General features: G+C 43.4%; 1 protein-coding gene across 2 annotated transcripts in view; it reads left to right on the top strand.

Moving 5' to 3' along the window:
- LOC115112536 (centrosome-associated protein CEP250-like) overlaps nt 1–23,940 on the top strand; it is a 330,336-nt gene that overhangs the window by 3,719 nt on the left and 302,677 nt on the right. For both annotated transcript variants that reach the window (XM_065013075.1, XM_065013076.1), the window contains exon 3: nt 3,256–3,393. In XM_065013075.1, the coding sequence (XP_064869147.1) occupies nt 3,256–3,393 (138 nt within the window). The remainder of the gene's footprint in view (nt 1–3,255; nt 3,394–23,940) is intronic.

The following is a 23,940-nucleotide window of genomic DNA, read 5'->3' as shown; positions in this document are numbered from 1 at the left end:
AAGTACAGAGAGATCCTTGAAAACCTGCTCCAGAGCGCTCAGGACCTCAGACTGGGGCGAAGGTTCACCTTCCTTTGGACAATGACCCTACGGACACAGCCAAGACAACGCAGGAGTGGCTTCGGGAGAAGTCTCTGAATGTCCTTGTGTGGCCCAGCCAGAGCCCGGATTTGAACCCGATCGAACATCTCTGGAGAGACCTGAAAGTAGCTGTGCAGCGACACTCCCCATCCAACCTGACAGAGCTTGAGAGGATCTGCAGAGAAGAATGGGAGAAAATCCCCAAATACAGTTGTGCCAAGCTTGTATCGTCATACACAAGGAGACTCAAGGGTGTAATCGCTGCCAAAGTTGCTTCAGCAAAGTACTGAGTAAAGGGTCTGAGTACTTATGTGATATTTCCATAAATGTATATATATAATCTAAAAACCTGTTTTTGCTCTGTCATTATGGGATATTGTGTGTTGATTGATGAGGGAAAAAAACAGTTTAATCAATTTTAGAATAAGGCTGTAACATTTCCAAAATGTGGAAATATTCACAGCCCTTGACTTCTTTCCAAATGCTCTGGAAGCCTAGAGTAGACCCATGGCCTGTAAGGATCATTATTGATGGGTTGTAGACTGTACCCTGCTCTCTGGCTCAGTACCAGTATGTGTGTGAAGGTGTCTCTTGGACCCCATATCCCCTCCCAGTCCCTGGTCCCAGTGGGCCATTTATCTGGCCGTGTTGAGAAGCCCCAACAGCCCTGAGTGGACCCAGTTTAATGGCATTCTGCTGTTTACAAGTGACCGTTTTAGCCACCATTTAGGGAGTGTAAACAGTGGTCCACATTGTAAAAAAGATCCCTTCCTCCCCCTTTCCTACCACAAAGACCTCAGTCACCATGCTTTTATCGAGTAACATCTCTTAACCTGACAGAGACTGAAGAGTCGAGCTGCTCCCCAGTGCATTGTGGGTACACAAGCATGTTGGCCATATGAAGTTTCTCTTTGACCAATAGAAGGACAAGCCCAGGCTTGATCAATTTATTCTAACACTCCAAACTTTACAGCTAATCCTAATCTGTTACCTACGGTGTTCCATCTGCAGGGAATAACAGAGAGGAGCTATGTGAGGTCTTTGGCTTTACTGGACATTGTGTGATGTGACTTCTTCCACATTTAAGAAAATACATTATTTATTACTATGTCTCACAAGTGCAGTTATGATCCAGTGGTGTTGAGCGATGCCATCCCTTCAATATCTTCTCAAGGAAGAGGGAGAGGGAGTGTGTAAGTGAAATCCTTGAAAAGACTGCTTTAGCAAAGGCCGCACTCCCTGTCAATCCACAGGGATCCTGATGCTTCTAAAAATGAAATGTGTGTGTGTGTGTGCTCACTCCTTAGGAGACAGAGGAGATGTTGAGAGAAGGGTGTGATGAAGAACTGTCTGTTTGTGGTTGGCTGATGTGGCAGACGGCGTGCTTTGGGTGATACTTGATCTGATGTTAATGTGCTGCCGTGTGTGAGGGAGGGAGGGGAGTGTTTGACTGAGTGGAGAGAGGGAGAGAGGGGAGATGGGAAGATAATCCCGTCTGCTTGATGAGATTGAAGGCTGGGATTGATTGATCGCCTAATCATAGGAGGAAATGGGCCTGAAAATGAATGGGACACTGCCCGTGGCTTGCTGTGGAGCTGGTTGGCTGGGTTGCAGTGGATGTTAGCTGCAGCAAGACATGGCCTTAATGTGCAAGGGAGCTGATTTCATTTGTGTCTAATATACAGTTATACGATCCTGGCTAAATGATCAAATGAAAAAGGAAGAGGGGGAACATGGAAGGGGTGTAAATCAAGCTTTATTGCTGGAATATTACTTTTTCATGCCGTCTGAAATGGATGCTTTGAGAAAGGTGAAAGAATAAAAATCCAATATGAATTTGAATGTGGTGAGGCTGTGTGGTGGCCGAGATAGCCAGCCGCTGTCCTGGATGCAGCTGGGTGGCTGGCTATTGGTGTTATTGGATTATTATTTGTGTCATTATGAGGTTTGCATTATCTTCCTCATGGCCAGGAGATTTGTTTTGTAAAATTGCTCACAGCTGGGAAGCAGAATTATACACCTAAAATATATTCTCTCTTTCTCATTTTCTCCCCCTCTTTCTCACCCCTCCTGCCTACCCTCCCTCACACTCTCACCCTCCTCCCCCCTGCCAGACTCTCATCTGCTCATTCTTTCAAACTGAGGGAAGAATTACTTAACAGAAAGGGGAACCTTTGATGTTGGCAGGACCCATGTTGGTACTCTCAAGGAACCTAATGCTGCTCCTCTCATCTATTAGTCACAGTAAGGACTCCCACATGCGTCTTTGGGTCTAGAGAATTAGCCTAGTGTTTGAAGGGGGAGGGCCTTTCCATGTACGGCCCCCAGTTCACTGGGTGTGTGCTGCCAGTGCCCATCACCACGGGCTGATTGAGCTGGTGGGCTGGGTTTTGCATCAGGGCAGCATCAAACCCACCTGTTTGTGTTCTGTTTAAGTGAGGCGGGGCACTTGTCACTTCCACTTCACCTCCATCTCCACTCCTATAAAAGAGGCTTTGAAAAGCAAATACCCTTCAGTCTGATGGAGCATTTATCTCCATTTCTACCTGACGGCCGACAGAGCCGTAATAATTCCTATGTGTCCATCCCGCACTAAATTATAATCTGGGTCCAAACTGTCTGGGCTGTTCTGCAGATAGTCGGCATGTTCCTGCATAAGAGTTAGTGTCAGAGCATCCATGTGTCTGGGCTGTGAAGATGCCATGCTAGATCAAAGGTGGCATATGACTAATAGTAACCCTGGTGTTAGCAGAGCTCTAATATGGGGGGGGGGTTGGATGTCATCTGATGGGTTTGGCCCGAACACCCCCTGCATGTCCTGCTTTATGATCAGAGGGGCTATCTGTCAGAGAGGGGATGGGGGCGGGACAGGAAAGGACACAACAGCAAGCGAGAAGAGTTGTCTCCATCTCCCTCAAATACCTACCTGACGCCTACCACTTTCAAACTTTCTCCAACCATCACTGCTTCCTGTGCTGTATTCATACAAAGTGATGTTTGAGAATATGCTGTATTTTTCTGAATGGATTTGTTTTAATCCCAACTGGTCACTCAGTCCTCCCTCCATAACACTGAGTGAAGGTGGGCAGCAGCAATCCATTTCAGTGTTGATATTCCAATAAACGCCTAACAAAGGTCATGTCTGCTGTGCCCCTCTTCTCTGTCTCCCTCTAGAGCAAGGTGGGCGTGCTGCAGTCGTTTGTGCGGGACCTGAGTGAGCAGAATGAGGTTCTGATCCAGGCGCTGGAGGCTGAGGAGGCGGAGGGCCGGGCGGTGGAGGGGAGAACAGCCAGCCTACACAAAGAGCTGGAGGTGAGTGATCAATGGCATTGATCAGCTAGTCAATCCAGAAGTCTATATCCTTCTCTGTTTACACCCTCAGTGCGCTGCTGTGTTAAACTGAGCGTGCTCTAAGCAGCCACCCCAGGGACCCTCTAAAAGCCCGCCTCACACCCGCCATTGATTGACATGTCGATTAGCCTGGAAGCTGTTGACAGTGGGCTTGTTAGCCATCTTAAGCATTAATGATGATGGGGAGTGTTGGCCGCTAAGTTCAGGGTTATACTCTGACTATGGGGAAAGTCACATTCATAACTATATAGACAGCTGACTGTGTGTGTGTTATGGATTGTCAAGGCTCATAGAATAAGCCTGGAGCTCGGCCATCAGTGGGCTTGCAGGTGAGTTCAGAACAAGGTAGGGGGAAACAACCTCATCTGAGTCTTTCACTGGGAACAGCTAATCAATTTAAGATTGATTTACTCTCAGGCCCATGTATTGCTGAACTTGTTCCTGCACTGAACGATTGTTGAGATTTCCCCCTAATGTTATTAACTGGGCTTTTCATGCAAAATCAGCCGTATTCACTGTAGCTGGGCCTCAGGGTCGACACTGGAGCTGCTAACCACATGGTCTTCATTACAGATGAAATTGTCATGGAGACATCTGTATCACAGCTTATTAATCAGGTTTCATGCCTCAAAAACCTTTGGTTTGAGCACCTTGGCATTTCTCCCGTGAACAGTATAATGAGAGTGGCAATTTTGGTGAACAGAAAGTTGCTTTTGTAGAAATTGGTATCCCCCTCCATTTCCCTGTAGACTCTATCCTGCTCTGTAAAGGAAGCTGACAGTAATTGAGTAACAGGGAATTATGAACTAGGACAATAACAAAAAAGGTAAATGACTGTTTTTGTATTGGATTGATACAAAATAAGCCCAGGCAGAGTTTGGGAAAGGGTGTGCCTGTTGGCCAAGTCAACGTTCTCTTTGTCTCTCAGTGTAGCTGACTGCCCCAGACCTTTCAGTTATTTCATCTTCACAGGAATGGAATGTGGTTGACCTTCAACAGGCAGCATTACTTATTAAACCCTAAACGAATCGGTCTACGCATTCATTATAGCAGCACCCTGAAGATAAGCGCGTAGAGCCTACATGCACTGTTGTATATTATTTGAACATGCTGGAAAGAAACTCAATGCCATTACACAATACTGAATGTAGCACATACTGTGTTTGCCTGTTGGGTTTGAATTGGCAGTGCTTTCTAAAGCTAGAGCTTAATTGGTGCCAGGTTGTTCTTGGCATTGGAATGTCTTTTTTGTTGTTGCGCAGTTAGTCAACATTTCTCATGAATGTGTCTGTCATTTTGGCTGGTTTTAAAGTGTGGAATGCATGTATTGTGGTCCTCCTTTGTGAATCAATCACAGATCGGGGGTATGTGTGTGTGTTGAAGATAATCGAGTGAAGTGTGTGCAGACACCACCACCACAAGCCTCAGCTCCAACCTCAAGCCTGTTTCTTCTTTTATGCGTCATTTACGGCCTGTAAACAGTTTGTTTAAAGCAGTTTATAGATGATTTCTAAGAGTTCCCCCAGCGCCCCCAAATGTGTGTGGAGTTAAACAAACGCTTATAGATAGCCAGTAATGGCTGCTATGAGTCTAGGACCAGGCTGGGGGGAGAGCTGGCTGACTGAGGTGGTTTGAGGTACGGTTAGAGTTCGTGCCACAACAAAGCCACTGATAAGCCATGTGCTCACTAGCACTCCCCTAGCACAGAATACTTTTAACTGATAACTGTTTTCACAGTATTGTTTTGTCACTTCCTTCAGCCTCCTTTCCTTCTCTGCTACCAGATAAAACCTAGCCTGTCTTGGTCAGCACATTAAAAGTTGTGGCGCCTCTTTACAAGATTGGCTTTAATCTTTTGCCTCTTCCTTGTCACCTCGATAATGTGTGGAGCCTGATATGATAATGATGTGGAACTGTCCAGGGTATTAGAGTTAAGCTGGCTGATTAGGCTGCCCATCGATCAGTCTATCACTCAGCACTCCGCTCCATGCTGGCCAGACCAGGGCAGCTGGCAGGGAAGAAACACACTGCTACTCTGAAGGACAGGTGCCACACACGCAAACGCACGCACGCACGCAAATAAAAAAACCCACATTTTTTCATGAAGGTGGACAGCCTTGAAGTTGCAAACTTTTTTTGCTTTCATGCTAGAAGAATAATATGCTTGTGGCAATCTTTCAAATCTATTGAAGCTCAAACATAGATAAAACATGTGTAATACAATGTAGGTACAGAGTACAGTGTCCTGCAGCCTTTGTGCCTCTTATGCTTTTTCACACTTAAAGGTATGCTGGTATAGTATAAAGCCTTTAAAAATGTTTATTATTGTCTTTGAGAGTAGCGTAAGTTTTTACACTGGAGACATTTCCCTCATAATGGGTTTTCAGTTGCACATAGCTTTGAGTTTCTTCCATCTCAAACTCTTCAAGGCAAGAGGCTAGTGTTGCCTGTATACCAAAACTTTTGTACTTTTTCGATACTAGATCATGAAAAATGGTGTTGTTACTTTCGGTACTTTTGTCAAAATGTGTCTCACAGCGGCAGCCGATATCCCCTTCTAACGCGAGGCGCGCACCCCGCCTTGCCTGTTTCACTTAGCCTGCATTGGCAGTCTGAGCTGCAGCATGTTAGGTCCCCACTCATGCTGCACAGAAGTTAACACACTTGAATAATGCGATACAGCATGTAGAAATGGTTCATTACTGTTTGCAAAACAATGTCCAAACAGGCTAGAACACTTTACAATGCAAGAAGGTACCGGTAGCTTCCAGATTTGTAGGCTAGCTTTCCTTACTAGCTAACCGCTAAAGCTAACATCAATTCACTACGCTAGTACTTTGTTTGCGATAATATGTGAATCACAACGCAAAATATGCTGATTTCAAAGCTGATTGCCACTAAAAACTTTATTCATTCACTTATTCGGTCTCTCACGTCTCTTGTAAAATATGATCTATTGCCTTTTGGCTCATGAATGAATGAAGTCATTACTGGTTAAAGAGAGTGCACATACTTATAAAATAAGCTACTTATATGCAAATGTTGTTAAGTACAAAACAATAAGATTGTCTGTACCCCCATGAAATGAGCAAAAACAAGCACAATAACTCAATGCATGCACACACTCCTGTTGAATAGGAATTCACCTATATTGTAGACAAAGCTACATCTTGATTTACCCAGTTAATTAATGGAGATTTACCATTCAAATAAATTATTACTGTTATGTAGTTAGATTGCTAGAAACAAATTCAAATTGATTGTATAATTGATTCATTAATGCATACATGGCTGTAATGTAATGATATTGTACTCAAAGGTTTTCCAACGATTGAACTGAGCAGTAGCTGAGTTTTGGTATGGAGTATTGTTATACTAAACCTGGTAACTAGTGATCCACCGATATTACATTTTTGCCCGATACAGATATCCGATATTTTCCTTGCCAAAAAAAACCTATGACGATAACCGATATCTACAATTTTAGCGGCCCTTTAAGCATTCTAGTACAGTTAAATAGTTAACACACACACGTGGACACAGCGGTCTAAGGCACTGCATCTTCGTGCAAGAGGCGTCACTACAGTCCCTGGTTCGAATCCAGGCTGTATCACGTCCGGCCGTGATTGAGAGTCCCATAGTGCGGCGCACAATTGGCCCAGCGTTGTCCAGGCCATCATTGTAAATGAGAATTTGTTCTTAACTGACTTGCCTAGTTAAATAAAGGTTACACACACACACACACACACACACACACACTGACCAAAAAGCTATTTTGGCATTTACGTATGTCCCCATTACCAGTAAAACATTGCAGACTTTTTTGTATAGCTGTGACAGTGCTACTGTATCTTTTTTGACACGGAAAGACCCAAACAGTGTTCTATAGTATGTATGTCATGAAGCTAATAGCAGTGATGCTATAAATGTGTAACTCCGGCAGGGCAACATCTGAAAAATAGCACACTTTGTAGTGTGTACCGGTGCTCGAACATTCGGCAAAAGCCAACATCACCCATGACAGAGAACAGTTGATTGTCAAGGGCAATAATTTCCATTATCTTGTCTTTAATGGATTTGGATTTAATGGATTTCGCCTTTGAGTTGTCTCGCTGCAATTCAATCACTCTTTCAAAAGACTGCTTGACTTGCTGACTGCTCGATCCACACAGCAGACATTGTGGGCTAGGTTAGGAATGCTGTGTTGCACGTGTAGCGCTACATTTTACGTGGCATCAAGACGTCTTGTACCTACGTTATATAGTTATTCACTGTAGCTTTGACATTGGTTTTGCACATCAGGGCTTTCAACTAGACATCGGCCGATACCGAAGTTGGCATTTTTAGCTAATATCGTCCGATTCCAATATGTTCACTGATATATCGTGCATCCCTACTGTTAACGGTATCTAAGTCAATTCTAGTATCGTGACAACACTACAATAGGCTTGACAACAATTGCGTGAGTAGACAATGCAGAGAGCTGTTGGAGAATGGAGAAAATTGTACTGTTTTGCTTTGTTCTGCAAGCACAAATGCATGAATGGAATTAACCTCATTTAAATGTAGCATTGACTCCCAATGTGTGAGTCAGTTATACAGCACATAAGGTAATGTAGACAATATATTTTCTCATCACCTTGTTGTTCTGTAGGATCTGTAAAGCCTAGGCCTGCTTTGTATCCTGTAGTGATGGGGAAGAAATCTATACAGTTGCATATCGGGATATAATTTTTGACGATATATTGTATAGTTTTGACAGTATTGCAGTATTATATTTGTTTTCAGCATTTTTTTCTCATATCTCTCTACTTTTCCTCTGCAGCTGCAGGTGAGCAATATGTTAGGAACATCGAATCGCAATACATATAGAATTGTGAGAATTGCAGTACATATGGTATTGGCACCTAAGTATCGTGATAATGTCGTATCGTGAGGTCCCTGGCAATTCCCAGCCCTAGTATCCTGAGAAGTTTGGTTCACTGGTTCACCTTCATGAGTGTTTCTTCTGTTTCTCACCTCTCTGTCAGAAATGAATGGATTGTGGCTGATGTTGCAAAGATAGCGACAATGGAGAGAAAGCACTATGGGGACAAAAGGAAAGAAAAACTTGAGAAATTATTCAGGAGTGATACATACCTTGTCCTCTAACCTTTTGGAGAGAAAAACTCTTAGACGTTAACCTCAAAGAAAAGGTTTTATGTGTGTTTGTGTGTGTTTTTATGTGTATAGTTGTTAGGAGTGGCTGAGGATGAGAGGTAGTGTGAGGGTGAGAGGATTAGGAGGATGAGGATTAGGAGGAAGGGAAGGAAGGAGAAAAAAAGCAGAGAATGAGAAGGGTGAGGAAGGGGGAGAGAGAGAGAGAGAGAGGGTGGAGGAAGGAGGGAGAGGGGGGGAGGAAGGAGGGGGAGGAAGGAGGGAGAAGGGGGAGGAATGGAAGGAGGGAGAAGGGGGAGGAATGGAAGGAGGGGAGGAAGGGAAGGAGGGAGAAGGGGGAGGAATGGAAGGAGGGGGAGGAAGGGAAGGAGGGAGGAGGAGGGAGAAGGGGGAGGAAGGGAAGGAGAGCGAGAAGTGGGAGGAAGGGAGAGAGAGTGAAGTGGGAGGAAGGGAGAGAGAGTGAAGGGAAAGAGAGAGAGGGAGAAGGGGGAGGAAGGGAAGGAGAGAGAGGGAGAAGGGGGAGGGAGAAGGGGAGGAAGGGGAGAGGAAGGTAAGGAGAGAGAGGAGGAAGGGGAGAGGAAGGTAAGGAGAGAGGGAGAAGGCGGAGGAAGGGAAGGAGAGACAGAAGGGGGAGGAAGGGAAGGAGAGAGAGGGAGAAGGAGGAGGAAGAGAAGGAGAGAGAGGTAGAAGGCTTTTAATCCAGGAACAGAGTCATTAAGGTTCACAGCTACAGAAAAGGCCAATTAAAGTTGAGTGTAGGCCCACGTCTGGAGAAAAGCAGCGTTTGCTGCAGGAACCCAGGCCTTTTATCAGACCAGTGGGATCTCTACCCAGTACACCTTGGGAATCATATCAACTGCCTGCCTGCCTTCCTGCTTGCCAGCAATCCCAGTATCAGTCAGTATGGACAAGATGTTTTTACATCAAATGAAATACATTAATTAATTTTTACCCTAGTTTAAGGCAATGATGCTTCAATACAGTACCATTAAACTAGCATAGTGTAGCTTATTTTAAACATTTAGACATTGTTTATCTTGTATGGTGAAATTAGGTTATCAATTGTTGTTTACCTTTGGTTTATCTTTCTCATTTTTATGGAAAGCACCAATTTGCACCAAAAGGTGAAAGCACCAATTTGTAAGTCGCTCTGGATAAGAGCGTCTGCTAAATGACTTAAATGTAAATGTAAATGTAAATGGAGTAAAACAAAGAGGTGTTGTCTGAATGTAAATGTACTGGACATTAGGGCTGGAGCTGGGAGTTGTAATTAGAGGTCGGCCGATTATGATTTTTCAACGCCGATACCGATTATTGGAGGACCATAAAAAGCCGATACCGATTAGTCGGGCAATTTTTGTATTTATTTATTTATTTGTAATATGACAATTACATCAATTGTTTATTTTTTATTTCACCTTTATTTAACCAGGTAGGCAAGTTGAGAACAAGTTCTCATTTACAATTGCGACCTGGCCAAGATAAAGCAAAGCAGTTCGACACACAACAACACATGGAGTAAAACAAACATACAGTCAATAATACAGTAGAAAAATAAGTCGATATATACAATGTGAGCAAGTGAGGTGAGATAAAGGAGGTAAAGGCAAAAAAAGGCCATGGTGGCGAAGTAAATACAATATAGCAAGTAAAACACTGGAATGGTTGATTTGCAGTGGAAGAATGTGCAAAGAAGAGAGAAATAATGGGGTGCAAAGGAGCAAAATAAATAAATACAGTAGGGAAAGAGGTAGTTGTTTGGGCTAAATTATAGATAGGCTATGTACAGGTGCATTAATCTGTGAGCTGCTCTGACAGCTGGTGCTTAAAGCTAGTGAGGGATATAAGTGTTTCCAGTTTCAGATATTTTTGTAGTTCGTTCCAGTCATTGGCAGCAGAGAACTGGAAGGAGAGGCGGCCAAAGGAAGAATTGGTTTTGGGGGTGACCAGAGAGATATACCTGCTGGAGCGCGTGCTACAGGTGGGTGCTGCTATGGTGACCAGCGAGCTGAGATAAGGGGGGATTTTACCTAGCAGGGTCTTGTAGATGACCTGGAGCCAGTGGGTTTGACGACGAGTATGAAGTGAGGGCCAGCCAACGAGAGCGTACAGGTCGCAGTGGTGGGTAGTATATGGGGCTTTGGTGACAAAACAGATGGCACTGTGATAGACTGCATCCAATTTATTGAGTAGGGTATTGGAGGATATTTTGTAAATGACATCGTCGAGGATTGGTAGGATGGTCAGTTTTACAAGGGTATGTTTGGCAGCATGAGTGAAGAATGCTTTGTTTCGAAATAGGAAGCCAATTCTAGATTTAACTTTGGATTGGAGATGTTTGATGTGAGTCTGGAAGGAGAGTTTACAGTCTAACCAGACACCTAGGTATTTGTAGTTGTCCACATATTCTAAGTCCGAGCCGTCCAGAGTAGTGATGTTGGACGTGCAGGCAGTGATCGGTTGAAGAGCATGCATTTAGTTTTACTTGTATTTAAAAGCAATTGGAGGCCACGGAAGGAGAGTTGTATGGCATTGAAGCTCGCCTGGAGGGTTGTTAACACAGTGTCAAAAGAAGGGCCAGAAGTATACAGAATGGTGTCGTCTGCGTAGAGGTGGATCAGAGACTCACCAGCAGCAAGAGCGACATTGTTGTATACAGAGAAGAGAGTCGGTCCAAGAATTGAACCCTGTGGCACCCCCATAGAGACTGCCAGAGGCCCGGACAACAGACCCTCCGATATGACACACGGAACTCTATCAGAGAAGTAATTGGTGAACCAGGCGAGGCAATCATTTGAGAAACCAAGGCTGTCGAGTCTGCCGATGAGGATGTGGTGATTGACAGAGTCGAAAGCCTTGGCCAGGTCAATGAATACGGCTGCACAGTATTGTTTCTTATCGATGGCGGTTAAGATATCGTTTAGGACCTTGAGCGTGGCTGAGGTGCACCCATGACCAGCTCGGAAATCAGATTGCATAGCGGAGAAGGTATGGTGGGATTCGAAATGGTCGGTAATCTGTTTGTTGACTTGGCTTTCGAAGACCTTAGAAAGGCAGGGTAGGATAGATATAGGTCTGTAGCAGTTTGAGTCAAGAGTGTGTCCCCCTTTGAAGACGGGGATGACCGCAGCTGCTTTCCAATCTTTGGGAATCTCAGACGACACGAAAAAGAGGTTGAACAGGCTAGTAATAGGGGTGGCAACAATTTCGGCAGATCATTTTAGAAAGAAAGGGTCCAGATTGTCTAGCCCAGCTAATTTGTAGGGGTCCAGATTTTGCAGCTCTTTCAGAAGATCAGCTGACTGGATTTGGGAGAAGGAGAAATGGGGAAGGCTTGGGCGAGTTGCTGTGGGGGGTGCAGTGCTGTTGACCGGGTTAGGGGTAGCCAGATGGAAAACATGGCCAGCCATAGAAAAATGCTTATTGAAATTCTCAATTATAGTGAATTTATTGGTGGTGACAGTGTTTCCTATCTTCAGTGCAGTGGGCAGCTGGGAGGAGGTGTTCTTATTCTCCATGGACTTTACAGTGTCCCAGAACTTTTTTGAGTTTGTGTTGCAGGAAGTAAATTTCTACTTGAAAAAGCTAGCCTTGGCTTTTCTAACTGCCTGTGTATATTGGTTTCTAGCTTCCCTGAAAAGTTGCATATCACAATACTGAATGAACACTTATTTTAACTTAATATAATACATCAATAAAATCAATTTAGCCTCAAATAAATAATGAAACATGTTCAATTTGGTTTAAATAATGCAAAAACAAAGTGTTGGAGTATGTGCCTTAAGAAAATATGTGCCTTAAGAAAATATGTGCCTTAAGAAAATATGTGTCTTCATTTTGTGACTAGGGGGCAGTATTTTCATTTTTGGAAAAATAACGTTCCCGTAGTTAACAGGATATTTTGTCAGGACAAGATGCCAGAATATGCATATAATTGACAGCTTAGGATAGAAAACACTCTGAAGTTTCCAAAACTGTAAAAATATTGTCTGTGAGTATAACAGAACTGATGTTGCAGGCGAAAGCCTGAGAAAAATCCAATCCGGAAGTGCCTCATGTTTTGAAAGCGCTGCGTTCCAATGCATCTCTATTGAGCAGTGAATGGGCTATCAACCAGATTACGCTTTCTCCGTATTCCCGAAGGTGTCTACAGCATTGGGACGTAGTTTTACGCATTTATGTTGAAGAATACCCGTAAGCGGCTACATTGCGCAAGTGGTCACCTGATGGCTCCCATAGTGACTCTCGTGTAAAATACAGAGGTTGCCATTATTCCAATCGGTCCTACTGAAAAACGAATTGTCCCGACGGATATATTATCGAATAGATATTTGAAAAACACCTTGAGGATTGATTATAAACAATGTTTGCCATGTTTCTGTCGATATTATGGAGCTAATTTGGAATATTTTTCGTGACTGCAATTTCCGGTCGATTTCTCAGCCAAGCGTGAAGAACAAACTAAGCTATTTCGCCTACAAAAATAATATTTTTGGAAAAAAGGAACATTGGCTATCTAACTGGGAGTCTCTTGAGTGAAAACATCCGAAGCTCATCAAAGGTAAACCATTTAATTTGATTGCTTTTCTGATTTCCGTGACCAAGTTACCTGCTGCTAGCTGGACAAAATGCTATGCTATGCTAGGCTATCGATAAACTTACACAAATGCTTGTCTAGCTTTGGCTCTAAAGCATATTTTGAAAATCTGAGATGACAGGGTGATTAACAAAAGGCTAAGCTGTGTCTCAATATATTTAATTTGTGATTTTCATGAATAGGAATATTTTCTAGGAATATTTATGTCCGTTGCTAATTAGTGTCAGATGATGACAACGGTCCTGTTCACGGGATGGGGTGTCACTAGAGGTTAAGAAAGCTAACGTTTAAGTTCCTTGCTCAGAACATGAGAACATATGAAAGCTGGTGGTTTCTTTTAACATGAGTCTTCAATATTCCCGGGTAAGAAGTTTTAGGTTGTAGTTAATATAGGAATTCTAGGACTTTTTTGTTGTTTTGTTTTTACCTTTATTTAACCAGGCAAGTCGGTTAAGAACAAATTCTTATTTTCAATGACGGCCTAGGAACAGTGGGTTAACTGCCTGTTCAGGGGCAGAATGACAGATTTGTGCCTGGTCAGCTCGGGGATTTTAATTTACTAGTCCAACGCTCTAACCACTAGGCTACCCTGCCCTCTCTATACCATTTGTATTTCATTAACCTTTGACTATTGGATGTTCTTATAGGCACTTTAGTATTGCCAGTGTAACAGTATAGCTTCTGTCGCTCCTGGGCTCGAACCAGGAACACAACGACAACAGCCACCCTCGAAGCAGCGTTACCCATGCAGAGCAAGGGGAACAACCACTCCAAGTCTCAGAGCCATTAGCTAACTAGCTAGCCATTTCACATCGGTTACACCAGCCTAATGGTAGCCTGCTGCCTACCATCGCTCAGTCAGACTGCTCTATCAAATCATAGACTTAATTATAACATAATAACACACAGAAATACGAGCCTTAGGTCATTAATATGGTTGAATCCGGAAACTATCATCTCGAAAACAAGACGTTTCTTCTTTCAGTGAACTACGGAACGGGTGGCATCCATAAGTCTAAATATTCCTGTTACATTGCACAACCTTCAATGTTATGTCATAATTACGTAAAATTCTGGCAAATTAGGCGGCTCAAACTGTTGCATATACACTGACTGCGTGCAATGAACGCAAGAGAAGTTACACAATTTCACCTGGTTAATATTGCCTGCTAACCTGGATTTCTTTTAGCTAAATATGCAGGTTTAAAAATATATACTTCTGTGTATTGATTTTAAGGAAGGCATTGATGTTTATGGTTAGGTACACATTGGAGCAACGATACGCACCGCATCGATTATATGCAACGCAAGACACGCTAGATAAACTAGTAATATCATCAACCATGTGTAGGTAACTAGTGATTATGATTGATTGATTGTTTTTTATAAGATAAGTTTAATGCTAGCTAGCAACTTACCTTGGCTTCTTACTGCATTCGCGTAACAGGCGGGCTCCTCGTGAGGCAGGTGGTTAGAGCGTTGGACTAAGTTTTTACAAGTTTAATGCGAGCTAGCAACTTACTTTGGCTTACTGCATTCGCGTAACAGGCAGTCTTCTCATGGAGTGCAATGTAATCAGGTAGTTAGAGCGTTGGACTAGTTAACTGTAAGGTTGCAAGATTGAATCCCCCGAGCTGACAAGGTAAAAATCTGTCAGGTAACCCACCATTCCTAGGCCGTCATTGAAATTAAGAATGTGTTCTTAACTGACTTGCTTAGTTAAATAAAGGTGTAAAAAATAATAATAATTAAATAAATACATATATATATAAAAATAAATAAAAAATTGGCCCTAATTAATCGGCCATTCTGATTAATCTGTCGACCCCCCCCCTTAAAAGATTTAGATGCACTATTGTAAAGTGGCTGTTCCACTGGATGTCATAAGGTGAACGCACCAATTTGTAAGTCGCTCTGGATAAGAGCGTCTGCTAAATGACTTAAATGTAATGTAAATGTAAATCTTACCGTACAGTAATGTCTGCTGTGGGCTACTGCCTGTGGATGTTAGGGAACCTTCAGACCCAGCCTAGTCCTCCTAATCAGCCCTGATAACAGAGAGGGAGTGAATAACCCAGACTCTGTTTACTGAAACCCCTGAGCATCTATTCATCCCAAACTCTCTCCTCTCCTCCCGGGCTTCAGCACAACTGGACCCAGCTGCTCCCTAGCTGTGTGTAGTCCAGCCCTGCCCAGTACCTGCTGACTGACTGACCACAGGGCTGGGTGAAGCAGGGTTGTGGGAGATCGCTTTTGTTTATTCAGATGAGTTCATCTGATTCATCATACAGTACTTAGAATCCCCCAGAACTAGAGCATATTCATTCTGTTGAGGTAAACAGGATGTTGAGTTGTCCCTCACACGCTCTCTGTATTAATGGATGTTGCAGGTAATTGGAGTAAAATGGGGCTTTGTGAGGGATGAAGTAGGATTTCCATAGGCTGTGATAGCTATTGTCTGTGAAAAGCAGTTAAACTATGCGTGGTGGAGAGAGGTCAAGTCGCGTGGGTGTTGACATCTTATGTTTGTGTTGTTCTAAGACAAGGTGTTTGGGTATTTTATATGTTATTGTAAGCAGCATGGAACATGAAGAGGCATTGGCAATGTCTACTACTCTCCTGTGTGTGTGTGTGTGTGTGTGTGTGTGTGTAGATTATAGCAGCAGTAAACCCTACAGTGTCTCCTCTCAGGCCCAGCAGTTGTACCTGTGTGACAGGAAAAGCAGTCAGGTCGTTCCTCTTCCAACCAGCAGACCATTTCGCTACACTCGCATTAACATCTGCTAACCATGTGTATGTGACAAATAACATTTGATTTGATTTGATTTGACCTGTGTTCAACACCCACGTACAAACGCATACACACACAAGGTATAACCAAAGGTCATCATGAAAGAAAAGCCATACCTTGGCTTGGGCCTATTTTCCCATTTATTTTAGCCATATTGGTATGTCTTCATTGAGTTTCACTCTCATTCCATATGGAGAATATTCTGCTCTTGTTCACAGGAGCGCTGGGTTTTTGTAGACTACCCTGGGTATAAACACATGGATTATCTTTTGAAAGGTAATAAGACTTTCTCACAAAGTAGATTTGGAGACTTTTTCAGACCTCTGCTCCGCCTATCAAAGAACACCGAAATCTACATTACACAGCATTTTGCACGTCCAAGGAGATTTGTAAGACATTTTACAGCTCAGGTCTCTCCCTACTGTAGTGAAAGAGGCTGCTAATGGGCTTTGTAGTGTTGTGATATTGTGCAACCATGTTGGTCAAATTCTTGGGCTACAGCTATACAGGTTTGTAAACACCAGTGATACTTTTGTGTATATATAGTGTATGTGGACACCCCTTCAAATGAGTGGATTTAGCTATTTCAGCCACACCCGTTGTTGACCAGTGTATAAAATCGAGCACACAGTCATGCAATCTCCATAGACAAACATTGGCAGTAGAATAGCCTTACTGAAGAGCTCAGTGACTTTGAACGTGGCACCTTCATAGGATGCCACCTTTCCAACAAGTCAGTTCGTCAAATTTCTGCCCTGCTAGAGCTGACCCGGTCAGTGCTGTTATTGTGAAGTGGAAATGTATAGGAGCAACAACGACTCAGCCGCGAAGAGGTAGGCCACACAAGCTTACAGAACGGGACCGACGAGTGCTGAAGCGGGTAAAAATCGTCTGTTGTCGGTTGCAACACTCACTACCAAGTTCCAAACTGCCTCTGGAAGCAACGAAGCACAAGAACTGTTCGTCAGGAGCTTCATGAAATGGGTTTCCATGGCCGAGCAGCCATACATAAGCCTAAGATCACCATGCGCAATGCCAAGGGTCGGCTGGAGGGATGTAAAGCTTGCCGCCATTGGACTCTGGAGCAGTGGAAATGTGTTCTCTGGAGTGATTAATCACTTTTCACCATCAGGCAGTCCGGTTCGGGCTAAGCACCTTAGTTCCAGTGACGGGACATCTTAACGCTACAGCGTACAATGGCATTTTAGACAATCAGCATCAGTGCCCGACCTCACTAATGCTCTTGTGACTGAATGGAAGCAAGTCCCCGCAGCAATGTACCAACATCTAGTGGAAAGCCTTCCCAGAAGAGTGGAGGCTGTTCTAGCAGCAAAAGGGGGGATCAACTCCATATTTTGGAATGAGATGTTTGACGAGCTGGTGTCCACATACCTTTGGTCATGTAGTGTATCTGAGGAAGACCATTCATTGGGAACTTTGTTGTATTGCATCATGTTTAGAGGTAGCAAAAAGTGATGACATTATTTTTATATTCACTGCAACCCTTGTCCAACCCTGCTTATCCTCCTAGACAATCACTGAGGCCTGGAGAGAAGTTCTGCCTCTGCCCACTGGTCATAACAGACCAGGGTTTATAGAGAACCAAATAAATAGATAAAGATGGAGTGTAAATTACACCTGGTTTCAGTGGGCTGCCTTGGAGGATAGAGCTGAACGAGCCTGCTGAGGTAAAAAGAGCTGGCTGTGTTTCTCTACAAGCAGAGAGAAGGAAGGCCTCCTGAGCACTATGAATAATGAAACAGTTGACTGCTCTGCAAAGATTTCACATGTCATAAAAATGGCTTTTTAGTTGCTGTTAGACCTCTTACCTGTCTGCTAGGCTTACACAGGTTCGGGCGTTTGTGAAGGGCTCACAGGGAACGCTCCCTCATGCCTCATAGACAGCTTTCCAGTAACCGAAGGAAACTGGGTCTTGTATGGGAGGAGATGGAGGGCTAAGGCCTGTTAGGACACCCACAGCAAGCTAAGACAGACGGCGGCCATCTTTGAGCCTACTGTAAGAATTACATTTCAGTGTATGAATGTGTTTTACTGTGTATTGCTAAAGCATATGTGCTGCGGTAAGTTTCAGAAGGCGGGGGGGATGGATGGTTTTGTTGGTTTGACTAATTCTGTTTCAGTTTTGTGGTGGTGGGTTGCGGTAGGCCTCTGTCTCCCTGTCAGAATCATATCAGATTAGCTCCAGTTGTCACCCATACACATTCAAGATGGAGGGAAAGGTGAAATGGCGGAATACTTTATGTATGAATCTCCACACAGTGGATTGAGGAGTGTGTTATTATTCCACAGAGGTTCCTCTCAGACACCGAGCAGTTTACCCATCTATAATATCAACATGGCTTTGGAAGGAACTCACCCTGTCTTATACTGTGCACACTGACTACCTATCACCAATGCTGATTGATAGCTCTCTCTCTCTCTCTCTCTCTTTCTCTCTTTCTCTATCGGTCTCTCTCTGTCTCTCTCTCTCTCTCAATTCAATTCAAGGGGCTTTATTGGCATGGGAAACATGTGTTAACATTGCCAAAGCAAGTGAGGTAGATAATATATAAAGTGAATATATAATATATCTCTGTCTCTCTCTGTCTTTCTTTCTTTCTTTCTTTATTTCAATTCAATTTGCTTTATTGGCATAATGTAACAATGTACATATTGCCAAAGCTTATTTTGGATATTTACAATATAAAAATGAGAATCAAATTGTCAACGGGACAACAGTAACAACAATAACCAAGTGTCAAAATGACCATACATTCAACAATAACAATAAGTATACAGTAGAGGACATGTGCAGGTTGTTTGGTCTGTCAGACACTGTCCCTCATCTTATGGCAGGCAGCAATGTAGTGCGCTGCCAACCCACAGCTCTCTGCGTCCTCCCCCAACAGGATGGGTAGCCTATACTCATCAGCGAGGTCTTTGAAACCTTGAAAAAGGGTTTCAAATTTGGGAAAATGACACTCTAATTGTTTTATATTTTTTACATTTTGTCAGGAAATGCAGCTCCGTCTCAGGTTCTGCTGTTGTGCAGTGGTTGCACAGCCTTTCCTCTACAGGGAGCCAGGATTTCCTGTGTCTACCCTTCTCAATGGCAAGGCTGTGCTCACTGAGCCTGTACTTTGTCAAGGTTTTTCTAAGGTTTTGAACAGTAACCATGGTCAAATATTTAGCCACAGTGTACTGTCGATTTAGGGCCAGATAGCACTGCATTTTGATTTGTGTTTGTGTTTCCCAATAAGCAATATAGTTGTGTTTTGACTGTGTTGTAATTTGGTTTATCCTGATTGATTGGATGTTCTGGTCCTGAGGCTTCAGTGCGTTAGTAGAACAGGTTTGTGAACTCAGCATCGGGACCAGCTGGATGAGGGGACTCTTTTCTTTGCTCAGCTCTTGGCATTGCAGGGCTTGGTAATGATATGAGAGGGGGTCACTGTATTTTAGATGTTTCCAAAACTGAATTGCTCTTTTTGAGTTTTTATTATGAGTGGATATTGTCTTAATTCTGCCCTACATGCATTGTTTGTAGTTTTCCTCTGGACATGTAGGAGAATCTTACAGAACTCTGCATGCAGGGTTTCAATGGGGTGTTTGTCCCATTTGATGAAATCTTGTTTTGCAAGTGGACCCCACACCTTGCTGCCATAAAGTGCAATTGGTTCAATGACATATTCAATTAGTTTTAGCCGAATTTTAATAGGTATTTCAATTTGAATTAGCTTTTTAATGGCGTAGAATGGCCTGCGTGCTTTCTCTCTCAGCTCATTCACTGCCTCATTAATGTGTCCAGTTGAACTTATTTTTAAACCTAAGTAATTGTAGTATGTGCAGTACTCTATATATTTTGTACCAATTGAGAACTTTGGTCTAATTCCCTGAGATCTGGATCTTCTCTGGAAAATCATTATTTTAGTATTTTTGGGGTTTACTGCCAGGGCCCAGGTCTGTCTGGCAGTACTGCTCTAGCAGGTCCAGGCTGTGCTGTAGGCCATGTGCTGTGGGTGACAGCAGGCATAGGTCATCTGCGAAGAGTAGGCATTTAACTTCTAAACGGTGGAGACTAACACCAGGGGCTGAGGTTTTTTCTAGAATAGTGGCCAATTCGTTAATGTAATTATTGAAGAGTGCAGGGCTCAGATTGCAACCCTGGCGAAGGCCCCGCCCCTGGTTAAAGAATTCTGTTATTTTCTTACCAATTTTAATGCTGCACATATTGCCAGTATACATTGATTTAATTATGTCATATGTTTTACCCCCTACACCACTTTCAATAACTTTGTAGAACAGTCCTGTATGCCAAATAGAATCAAATGCTTTTTGGAAGTCGATAAAGCAAGCGTATATTTTGGTATTATTTTGGTGGACATGTTTATCTTACAAGGGTGTGTAGGGTGTAAATATGATCAGTTGTGCGATGTTTTGGTATAAATCCAATTAGGCTTTTACTCAAGACATTGTGCTTATTAAGGAAGTTTAGAACTCTTACATTTATCATACTACAGAAAACCTTCCCCAGGTTACTGTTCACACAAATGCCTCTGTAAAGGGTCAAATTTGTCTCCGTTCTTAAAGATTGGGGTTATGAGTTCTTGATTCCAGATGTCAGGGAAATAACCTACACTCAGGATCAAATTAAACAGTTTTAATATAGCCAATTGAAAATTTGGACTAGTAAGTTTGAGCATCTCATTTAGGATGCCATCAGGTCCGCATGCCTTTTTTAAATTTGAGAGCTTGAAGTTTCTTATAGAGTTCCTGGTCTCTCTATCGGTCTCTCTCTATCGGTCTCTCTATCGGTCTCTCTCTCTCTCTCTCTGTCTCTCTCTCTCTGTCTATCGGTCTCTGTCTCTCTCTCTCTCTGTCTATCGGTCTATCTCTCTCTCTCTCTGTCTCTCTCTCTCTGTCTATCGGTCTATCTCTCTCTCTCTCTGTCTCTCTCTCTCTGTCTATCGGTCTCTGTCTCTCTCTCTCTCTCTGTCTATCGGTCTCTCTCTTTCTTGCTTTATTGGCATGACATAACAATGTACATATTGCCAAAGCTTATTTTGGATATTTACAATATAAAATGAGAATCAAAATTGTCAACGGGACAACGTTGACAACTCTCTCTCTCTCTCTATCGGTCTCTCTGTCTGTCTTTCTTGGTCTCTCTCTCTCTATCGGTCTGTCTTTCTCTCTCGCTCTTTCTCTCTCTCTCTCTCTATTGGTGTCTCTCTCCATTTATCTTGTTCTCTCTTTCTTTCTCTCTCTGAAGCATGAGCTGATATCCTCCTTTGAAAAGGTAATGATCCTGGTGTGTTGAGATTATGTATGTGCGCTGCACAATATAATGGCCCAGCTTTTTATTGCCTGCCGCATACTAATCCCACAACTGAAGGAATGAGATGACACCTGCAGGGAGCTGTGTGTGAGCCGCAGCCCCACATGAAAGAGCGGCCATTAAAAACGATCAAAGAAATTACAGCACTCTGCCGCACAACACTGCTCTCACGCCTGGCTAGGTGTACATCCCTGTGCCTGTCCGTACACACACACACACACACACACACACCAATTAGTATCTCTGTCTGATGGAACTTTTCCATGTGATCTCTGTGGAAATGTCCTCACTCTAAGTTGCCCTAGGCTTTCTACAGACACTGATACACCCACACTTGCATATAGGAGGAAATGGTGGACATGCATACGCTCAAGAGTTTTCCATACCTCCACCACAGATGATTCATAACAACTGTTTCCCAATTGAATATTTATTTGCACTTTTCTTTATCAAGTAGCCACTTGTTATATCAACAAATATTTTGAAGGATTATTTGTCTGAATAGGGGGTTGTTTCTAGCATGATAATTGAATAATGTTAAGATGTTATTAAAGCTGAATGAATACTAATGCTGGCTTATCTGCTGCTGATTTGAACTACAGTGAATCAGCTTGTATAGAGTTGCTAGTCAGAGCCTGATATCATGTGTGGACTGTGTCAATGACACTCATGGGGCCTGTAGGCTGTGTAGAGTCTATACCTTCTCTTCATGTCTGGTGTCAGTCCATCTATCTTTCTTGTTCTCTCTCTCATTATCACTTTTTCATTGTACTACCGCTGTGTCTCTCTCTGTCACTGTATTTATCTGTCTCCTCCATTATCTCTCTCGCTCTCCCTCTCTCTCACCTGATCCCTCTCTCTGTCTTCCTCGCCCCCTCTCTCTCGCTCCCCCCTCTCTGTCTTCCTCTCCCCCTCTCTCTCGGTCTTTCTCCCTCTCCTCCTCTTTCTCTCTGTCTGTCCCTCTCTCCCAGGCAGGACTCTCTCCTCTGCAGCGTGTCCATTTTGTGTGGCTACACAGTGTGAACCAGGCAGCTGCTCTTATCAGTGGGCCCAGTGTGGAGAGAGATGACATTTTACTGCAGCCAGTCAACCGCTCCGCTCCTCATAACACGTTCACTCTCCCTCTCAGAGTAGAGACACGCTGATAAATGCAATTTCATTTCCTTTAGAGACCCAGAATAATACTCTCTTGCTTTGTTAAATGGCCGCTCTGAAATGGCAACTGCTCCTAAATGTGGCGGCAGAATGATGAGGACGGAACTTTGATGACAAAGGGGAGTGGAGGAATGGAGAAATGGCTTTGGCCCGAGATGCAAAGCAGTTCTGAATTCTTCTCATTGCAAGTGATTATTGTAGCAAGCATATATTATTTGATTTATTTTTTGTCATGAGCATAGAGCGCTCCGAAGCTTAGAAAGATGGTTATCTTGGGGAGCCATTTTAGTAAAAGATTCCTCTCCTCTCTTCTGCCCCCTCCCTCCCTCTCTCAGCGGTCCATTTTAGAGCCACGTGGCTGCATGGTTTGGTGGGTAATTTCACTGCCTTTTCATGTGTCGGAGGGCGAGGAGTCCTCCTCCATTAGGTAGTGTCTTCTTGTGATGTATGCGCAGAAAAGCAATCTGATGTTTATTCATGACTTTCAAGGCAATGCCTTAGCTGAGCCCTCTGATTTCCTTTTAAGGAACAAAACTACGTGAGATTGAGACTTCCGCTTAAAGGCACAGAGAGCCATCTTGTAGCACTTCTCCCTCCCTCTCTGTCTCTCTCTCATCTATCCCTCGTTTTTTCCAATCTTCTTTTAAATTCTCCCCCGATGTTATTTCTGTCAGCTTTAATTTACTTCACCCTCAGAAAAAAAAGATCACGTGGTTATTTCCCTGTTATTCTGCCGGCAGGCTCCCCATCTCGCCTCTGTACTTTGTTAAGGACTTTGATGAAGAGATGAATTTGGAGAGTTTTTCTGGAAGGGCAGCATGTTAATGAATCAGCACCACCATGAGACTAAATGGCCTTTTCTGGTCATGCACACAAGGGCACAGCATCCCTGGTGCTAGCTAGAGACTGCCCTCCCTACCCACTTTCTCCACCTCCCAGAACGTCAACCCACCTGCTCACGGTGCTGACCTATCATCCTGTACAGCTCTGTAGTAATCTCCAAGGCAAGCTAACGGCCGGTTGTTCGCACTACATTTTGTCTCCAAACCCAAATGAGCAATAAAGTAACCATAATTTGAAAAGCTAGTCCCTATTTGTCTTGTAAATGACTTTTTAATGATAATCAAGCCGCATCCATCCATCACGCCAGCACACGCCCATGCAGTTCTGTGATGGGACTCCTCCAATGGCCAAATGGTGTCTATTTATAATCCCAATGACCAAGTTGCAACAAAGCATAGCCTCAGTGCCCTGAGGCAGTAGCACCACCTGTCACGACTAGCAGGGCTGCTGCATAGCTCCTAAATGGTGGCTCTTAGAAACGGGGGGTTGGATGGGGGGCCCTGGGATCCATTGTGCAGCTCAGACCCCACACAGGAACATATACAATAGAGAACTGTCAGCACTTGTAAAACACTAATGTTGAACACTGTTTGTTTTGTGCAGGCCACACAGCATGTAGGCCATCTT

The sequence above is a fragment of the Oncorhynchus nerka genome, linkage group LG28, assembly GCF_034236695.1.
Source record: "Oncorhynchus nerka isolate Pitt River linkage group LG28, Oner_Uvic_2.0, whole genome shotgun sequence".
Classification (NCBI taxonomy): Eukaryota; Metazoa; Chordata; class Actinopteri; order Salmoniformes; family Salmonidae; genus Oncorhynchus; species Oncorhynchus nerka.
The sequence above is the reverse complement of the archived record's forward strand: the minus strand, read 5'-3'. Positions and strand labels throughout refer to the sequence as shown.